This window comes from Austrofundulus limnaeus, unplaced genomic scaffold (assembly GCF_001266775.1).
Source record: "Austrofundulus limnaeus strain Quisiro unplaced genomic scaffold, Austrofundulus_limnaeus-1.0 Scaffold201, whole genome shotgun sequence".
NCBI lineage: Eukaryota > Metazoa > Chordata > Actinopteri > Cyprinodontiformes > Rivulidae > Austrofundulus > Austrofundulus limnaeus.
Genome location: NW_013952603.1, coordinates 272160 through 280984, shown reverse-complemented (window position 1 = coordinate 280984; position 8825 = coordinate 272160). Strand labels below are relative to the sequence as shown.

The following is an 8825-nucleotide window of genomic DNA, read 5'->3' as shown; positions in this document are numbered from 1 at the left end:
TGTGTGTGTGTGTGTGTGTGTGTGTGTGTGTGTGTGTGTGTGTGTGTGTGTTTGTAGAGTTAGCAAAAACAATCAAATGTGATCATTGATATGGATTTAGAAATCTGGGCCTTAAATTGTTACATTTTAGTTACAGGCCGACCGAACCCAGGTTCTGCGTGTTTGCACTCAGTTCCACCACGATTCTGAACAGAACCTGGACCCGTGGTTCCATCCAGGCCAGGCTGCTCGGCCCGATTTGACATAATTTGCCACTGCTCATTGATTGGTTCACTGATCGGGTTGGTTACGTCACACAGATGAGAGTAACTTTACGTGAATCATTTGCAACACACTACACAACAACAGTAGGGAGCTACCGAACAACAAAATGCTAACAAAATGCTAACATTAGCTACCATTAGCGTATCGTTTTGTCGTCCTTTCCTCTCGTCTTAAGCATCGTACTGCTGGATGGTTTGGAACAGTCTTCGATATGTTTCCTTCGAGTTGGGTGTAGTTTGTTATTGTTGYGTCGCAAATAAACCAAAATAAGATTTGTGCGTTTAATATTTTGAGCCTGCCCACATMGAGGCGACTCTCTGCTCAACACAACCAGGGTCGGGGTTTAATTAGGCCGAGCCTTACAATGCAAAAAAACCTTGTGTTACCTATAAGCAAAGAGTGGAAAATCACAATATCTATTTATCTTTTTATCTAAATAATGGTTTTAGTGGTTTTAAATGTGTTCAAGGTGAACTACTYCAACAATTAAAACACTTACTGAAAACGTGGCTCAAACTCAATCTAAACTAATTCCCCAATTCTGTTCTTCTTTCTTTGTCTGCAGGATTTTTCGGACGCAGTCGCTCGAATGGTACTACAACAATGTGAAGATCCGCTTCAAGAGGTTCGGCAGCGCCAAGGTCCTGAAGACCCTGTACAGGAAGCACATCGTTGAGAGAGGAGCACTCTCTGATCTCCCAGGTGACGTCATCCTTTGACCTCCTCTTCAGGTTCACAGCAGTTTGTCACGTTGGAGGTGAAGTTTGGCTGGAGAAGTGTGAGTTTCTCTCCTGGCAGAAAGACAAAGAGCCGAGCGTTTGGTTCGGACCCACAGACGTGAACCTGAGAGCTCATTAGTCTGCTTTGGTGGGTGATCACTCACCGCGTTTCACTCTCTGAACGATTTGCTTTAATTACTTTGTCTGCCCGACTGAGAGAACGACTTTCCTCACTTAGGTTTAGATTTAGTTCCTTTTTTTTATTATTTTAACCCAGCTTTGTCTCGAATATAAAGAGGACTTTTTATACACATTGTTGCTAAAATGCTAATAAGCCATAATTAATAATAATGACATAATGGAGCTGTCGGATAAAATAGTCCCACCAGTTAATCTCATGCTTGGGTCACTTTACATTCTGTGCAGCAGCAGCAGGGCAGCTATTTTTAAATTAATATATTTTTTTTTCTTTAGATCCTTGTTTTGACCCAGTTGCATCATGATCAGCCCGCATCTGTGGCTGACAAAGAAGCATTATTTCATATCCTAATACGTGGGATTAAAGGGATGAAGTGAGCACAGAGGGGATGAGTCGGGTCAGAACCCGAGGCGCAAACGGATGAGCCTGAGATGAGGGGATGTTTGGTGATACAAAGAAATGGGAGTTTTGTCCGTGATTTTAAAAACGGTTTAGTTGGTTCTGTGAAATGAAAAGCAGATTCATTAGAAATACGTTAAATATTACAATTCAGTAAAAATGTTTATAGCGGGGGGGCTACTGAAGCTAATGCTGTTTGGGGGTCATGGAATGGAAAGCTTTACTCCTCACCTTCAATATCTCAGACACAATGTAATATTCTTTTTCTCTCAGTCCAGGCTGGTATTGCTGTGTCATAAAAATCCACTTTGAAAATCAATGTGATTGTAAAATACAAGAGAAGAATGATGGAYTTTTTATTTTATTTTTCCACACAAATCTAATTTCTTTCACATACGGGATTTCAGATGTCGAGTTTTTCTTTTCTATACCTCTAAATATCTTCGAGGTTTCGCACCAGTCCGGTAAAATGAACACTGCACTTTCCAACAATACAAATAAATAATGCCAAGGGAAGATGAGCCTTTTCATAGGCCTGCATGCATTTCCATTAATGCACAATTTCTTTAACTTTTAGAGTGAAAAAGGAGAAATACAACGGACTGAAATCCTCTTTAGCTYAACGTTTTATGTCATTAAACTGGACCAGCTTTTCTGCAAATGTTACCAGACAGATTAAATGATCTCAGCTTCCATTTATTTCTTGATGTTTGAGTTAAAGTGTGTAGCTGTGGATGCAGAGATCAGCTGCAGCAATAGAGTAAAAATAACACCTCCTGATTATCTTTCAAGAGATCAGCTTTTTCTTCATTATCATTTTTACTGCTCTTTGCAAGATAAAGCCGCTGAACTACGGCTCGGTTGTTTCCGACTCTGCAGTGGGCCGGTGTCGTTAGGATTATTTGTGCTGCAGTGAGCTCTGCCCSGAAGGAGTGGAGGGCAAATGTTAAACAGGAGCTCTGAGCTGCTGCTGCTAAAAAGCAAAGAGCGGAGCTCCGAGCTCAGCGGTGTCAAACGCTGACTCCTGATATTTATGTAGTTTGGATGGCCTGTTTGTTTTGAGCCTCAGCAAACACGTAAAATAATAGATTTTGCTTGTTTGTGTGAATATTTTATTTTGTTAATTATTTGCTTTATTGATCTCCAATGGGGTGATTAATTCTCTGCATTGTTCCCATCACACGTAGAACGGAGCGCTGCCATCTGAGGCGCAGAAAGTTCGAGGGCCACAGTTTTTTTCACAGATTTACATGCATTTAATGGGGATAATAAACATGATTCTTTACAGTCTTTATTAGACAGTTTAGGTGAATTTAGATCATGGATGGACTCAAACTTTCTCCATTTGAATGAGAATAAAATGACAGAAAAATACTGGAAGTGACCCTGATGCAATTCTTGGATCTTTATCTCCATTTTATCAGACAGCTGTTAGAAATCTTGGTGTTGTCTTTGACAGATGTTTGACACTGGATAAGCAAGTGAATTCAGTTGACAAATCAGGCTTTTTCTATTTACGTCTTTTAGCCAAGGTGAAGAACTATTTTTTTAGAGATTTTGAGGAAATTATTCATGCTTTCATCATAACATGTTTGGATTACTGCAATTCATTGTACAAGGGCATAGATCAGTCCTCYCTGCATCGTCTCCAAATGATTCAAAATGCTGCAGCCTGACTTTTAACTGGTCCATGTAAACATATAACACCTGTGTTGGCTTCATTACACTGGTCACCTGTATCTCACAGAATTGATTTTAAGATTTTATTATTAGTTTTTAAAGTTTTGAATGGCCTTGCTCCAACCTATCTTCATGATCTTTTGCATGTTTGTTCTTCATCTAGAACATTGAGGTAGATTTAGAAGCAGAGGTGATCGTGCTTTTGCTGTGTCTGCTCCCAATCTATGGAACAACTTTCATATTAGATCTGCTCATAGCTTGGAAAACTTCAAAGGGCTTCTTAAGACTCACTTTTATTCAATGGCATTTAATTAAAATAAGGCTTGGTATTGTAATTTATCTGTTCTTTTTGTGATTTTGTGATATTTGTGGATTGCTGTGCAGCACTTTAGTCCAGCTATTAGCTGTTTTTAAAGGTGCTTTATAAATAAAGTTGACATGGACATTGACACAATGGGGTAAATAAGGGTGGAGGCAGATGTTGGTGCTTCACCTTTCCACTCAGATTGTATGTGCTGGTCTGGGGGATTTGAACCAGCAACCTCCTGATCACAGGTTGCCGTCTTTTACTTTCACCTGTTGCTGAAAAGCAACAGTTAAGGGAGTGGTGGCGAAGATGAGTCTGCGATCGTAATGTCACCGGTTCAACTCCCTGAAGCAACCAGCCCCACTTTGGGCCCTTGAGCAAGGCCCTTAACCCCTCAGCTGCTCCCTGGGCGCTGTAATTGGCAGCCCACTGCTCCGCATGTGTTCACATGCGCGATGGGTAAAATGCAGAGAATTAATTTCCCCTCTGTGGAACAATAAAGGCTAGCAAAGGAATACAATCAAATCAGGTTTTTGGTTGGTTGGTTGGTTGGTTGGTTGGTTGGTTGGTTGGTTGGTTGGTAAATGGCTCATGAACACGAAATAAATGTTAATGACACTTCCAGAAAATAACCACTGAATCAACAACTGATTTAAAGATGGCCGACACAGCTAAGCATCTGTTGTATCCAAATTTAAGGGCGGCGTCCTACGTGGACCAGGTCCTTCGTCGACCGCGGAGACCGGAAGAAAATGGCTTTGAGTTTGGACGGTCTAGCTGTACCCCGGCGTATGTCCTGTCGCCTACCAACAGTCTAAACGGAGTCAATGAAGATCAAAAATTGTTTGAAATTAGCAAAATGTTAATGTATTAGTATAAATAAACAAATTTAGCTTAGAGGCAATACTTGAAGAACTAAGGGACCCGTCATACCAGCATGTTTACGGTGATCCCTGACAAGAATAATAATTAAAAACAACTAATGACAAAAAGCCTTTAAATTGTTGTACCACCAGATTTTAATTTTAAACTATATTTCTTTTTTAGCATTGTCCGCCATTGTAAGCAAAAAATATTTTACCGGTCGGTCCACAATGCATCTTGGGATAAGGTGGGCTGAGAAGGACACTCCGGATTGGGGGGGTTGCCTTGGTGAGCTTCAATCATAGGGGTTTTATGAATTTGGACAGCGCGTCACTGTGACGTAATCAGCCGTCAAAATCAGCCTTTGAAGGATGCAGCCCTTTAATTTGGACACAGCCATCACTGGCCAAAAAATTTTGTTAGTTTCACTGATCATCATCATCAGTTATTTATAAAGCTCAATAAAAAAGCAAAGTGCTGTACAGGAACATAAAATACAAACAGTAAACAAAGTACAGGGTCAACAGAATGAACAATAAAATCAAACAAAACAAAGGCTGGTCCAGTGACCGTGCTCTCCAAACTCCTTTTTAAACACCTGTTTAAAAAAAGATGAGTTTTTAAGAGACTTAAAAAAAAATTAGAGACCCAACAGACCTTACAGACACAGGAAGATTGTTCCAGAGCTGAGGACCTGCAACTGAACAGGCTCTGTCTAACCCTGCGAGCCGAGACCTGGGATCAACTATAAGCTTTTGAACTGTATTATCTTAGAGATTTACTTGGAATGTGTTTAAAAGCCCATTAAGGAGGTGGCATAATTTGGAAATTTAAAAAACAAAAACAAAACCTTTAAAACTCTTCTAAAAGATACAGGCAGCCAGCAAAGAGAAAACAAGATCGGACTGACGTGTCAGCCAGTTCGGATGTTATCAGTCCATTAAATGGACGTTATTAGCGGTTATCAGTCCCATAGAATGGCTTCAGACTGTCCCGACAGTGCCCCCTAGTGGGTTACCAGTGCCATATACGTTGGAACGCAACAAACTGCTACTGCCTGAGTTCGGTCTACTTTATTGTAGCCCAAGTCATTTTCTCTAAAATTAACCTTAGTGGTTTTAAGCCTCATACTAACCAGCTAACAATCTGAAGCCATTCTATGGGACTGATAACGGCTAATAACGTCCATTTAATGGACGATAACAACCGAAGCGGGTGGACGTGTTCATGTTAGCAAACGAGCAAAGACTCATCAATCCCACAATAAAGAGAGATATGGAGGTAAATTTTCAGATGATCTCAGATCACTAACGCATCTCTCAAAATATTGAACAAGATGTCATTCAGGAGGTTTGACAAAACAGCTGTAACTGTCGTTTTTCGACATAAAACAAGTTTATTTGACAAATTTGTCAGGAGAGGGGGGAGATGAAATGCGGTCCTTGAAGGACTTCTTGGATTAAATTTCTTTCCTGCTCTTTTCTGGCCTTGCTTCTTCTACTAGCTCAAACGTAAGGCTTCAGTTTCTTTCTCAAAATGGGAAAATGAATAATTAAAAGGTTTTTCACTCCTTTATTTGATATTCCAATCCCGTTATTCGAACCTCTCGAAGGCTGCGTTCTCCCTGTGGCCAATTACCTCCTGTGCACACAAACAGACGCTTCTATTAATAATATCTCACACAGATTGTACACAATAAGGAGCCCAATTATTTTATTGAGATCTGCATTGTTTGTTCTTGTGTTTGGTTTAAAATTTCATCTGCATCGCCTCAATGCAGAGGGTGTGAAATCCTGAAYAATCTCCCCAATTAAAGTGATAATAAACCACGTCGGTGTGTCCCTCTGCTCCACCTGTCAGGACGGTTGACGCAAACAGACGTCCTTTCGGTTCAGTTGTTGTTCGGAGGACTTTGTTTACGAGGCCGCCAGATGCTGCATGATAATTGAAAGGAAACCGTCTGGACCATCCATCCATCCTCCTCCTSCTGCTGCTCCTGCTGCTGCCGCTGCACTTCCAGGATGTTGTTAGTGGCTTTTTTTTATTATTTATACAGCCTCATCTCTTTGTGTTTTTTATGTTGTTCCACTTAGTCTGTTTATGGTACTATAAATTTTATTTAGATAAGAGCTAGCGCACAGGGCAATTCTGCAGTGTTTTGCAGGAAACGATCCAGTTCTTCATGCTTTAGTTTTAACTTTAGTCGAGGCGTGAAGCTTTTAAAGAGGTGGGGAAGCGAAGCCCTTCAGGGAACATAAAGCGGTCTTTGTTGCACTTCAGTGTTGTGTTTATAGACCAGTAAGGCTTTGTCGTCTCTGGATAAAGACAAATCTTCTCACACAGTCTCTCCTGAAGTTGCTTCCAGTAAAAGAAAAAAATTGTATGGGTCTTCTGGACGGGTTCTTCTCTAATGAAACGTTTCGTCTCTCCTCCAAGTGACTGTCTGAAGAAGACTGAAGAAGTCTCTTGGAGGAGAGATGAAACATGTCATTAGAGAAGAACCCGTCCAGAARACMYATACAAWTTTTTTCTTTTTGATTTTTTACCTGGATTACTGAGATACATCAGGACGTTGCTTCCAGTACTTTTTGTTTATTTTATATTTTTATTGGCTTGTTTTCAGTCTGTGCACGTACGCCGCTCGCAGTCCCCGGAGGACTCGGGGATCTTGGGTTGTTGCCACTGACAGTAGTTTTTGGAGTCCGTATGGTTTCATGTGGTGAAATCGGCCTCGCAGGCTTTCCTCGCCTGTCTGGGATTTTCTCTGTGCAGACTTTGTGTTCCTGCCGGTGTCGTGTGGGTTTCCTCCAGATTYCCTCAGTTTCCTGCCACTCGCCTCTTCAATCAGCCAGCACAGAATGAAGTCTGTGATTGTTGGAGACTGAAGATGACGCACCTGTTCCTCGTTGGCTAATCAACCCAGCTGCAACCACTTAATAATCACCCCTCTCGGTGTGCGTGTACTCAGTCTTGCTGGATTCATTCTTCAGGGGAAGCAAGGCAGTCTGCACTTGCTATTTTTACAAGAAACTGCAGAGCAGAACTACTAGAAATCCCCAACCTCCGAGGTTGTTAATACTTCCCTTGTAACTTTTTTATAAAGTACTAATTAGACATATATTTTCAGCTGATTTAAACTTTTGCCTACATATTTCAAGATGACCACCACAACCAATCCAACGTAGCCAACACATCAAAGCCTTTGACTTGGTTAATTCTAAAAATATTTAAAATTTGATGTGGAAGTTACAGCTTTAAAAATATAAAACAGTGGTACAACCAGCACTCCAAAAAATATCAGTGTGTTTTATTRACTTTTATTTTATTTTATTAAAATAAGACGGCGACAGTGAAAGGTGCAATGGGGAGTTTTTGAGAAAAYCACGGACTTGGCCTGAAAATTTGAACAAGCTCACCTCASAGGCCCCTCCCTCTTGCTCTCTCTGCTGCGCCACGGCTCCTCCCCCACAGTGGACCAATGAACATRGAAAAAGCCATGGCACRTTCAGAACTCTCAGAAATGGGCAGTTTTCCTGTAACATTAACTTGTTTCTCYGCCATTAGCACACCTGCAGCCCACTGGTAATCGTTAGCCTTTACAACGGCACACGCTGATCCCACCCTCACCCCACATAATGCGTGCTGAGTGTGATTGACACCAGTAAGACAAGCCCTCTGTTTCTGACCAGGAGCTGTGTATTTCTGCAAATGGCAATAGGACCACAGGGAAGAGCCAGAAGAGCATTTTTTTGTCTCATATTCTTCTAATGATAAACAGACTGTACTTATATAGCCCCTTTCTACCCAACCAGGTTCACACTACAGTCTGTGCCCTCATTTACCCATTCACACAGCACTCTACTAGATCTCCTACAAAGCTAACATCTATGCAGACTAATCAGTGCCAATCACATTCATACACTGATTGGACACACATCAGAGGCATTAGGAGACACAACAACTGAGACAGCTGGAATGGGGGATCGAACMGGTGACCWACCGGTTCCAGGACGACTCCCCTAACCACTCTGCCACAGCCGCCCCAGGACACAGTAACAGTTTTAACAAACATACAAAAAATACATTTTTATAAACKTTACTGCAGCTTTTAAACTGTCGTATGAAAGATGATGGATATGAGCCCTTCGTGGAATGTTAGGCCTGTTTTTATTGTCACTGGTGATTTCCTTAGATGTGAAATGTTCAGTGTTCCAGTTTTTGATAACTTTTTAGGACAATTTCTGCTATAAGCACTAAATTGTTTGGACCGAAAAAGAGGCATTTACAAATGATTTGAAATCTGCTTTTATATTAAATTAAAGGAACAGTGTGTAGGATTTGTTGTTTTCAGCAACATCTAGTGGTTAAGTGGTTGAATCATCCTCCCTAGTCC

At 41.0% G+C, this 8825-nt stretch overlaps 1 protein-coding gene across 1 annotated transcript in view; it reads left to right on the top strand.

The window, feature by feature from the left end:
* myripb (myosin VIIA and Rab interacting protein b) overlaps positions 1 to 8825 on the top strand; it is a gene marked incomplete in the record, with an annotated part of 194224 nt that overhangs the window by 150835 nt on the left and 34564 nt on the right. Inside the window, 1 exon segment of the mRNA XM_014018763.1 lies at positions 830 to 966. Coding sequence (XP_013874217.1) covers positions 830 to 966 — 137 coding nt within the window.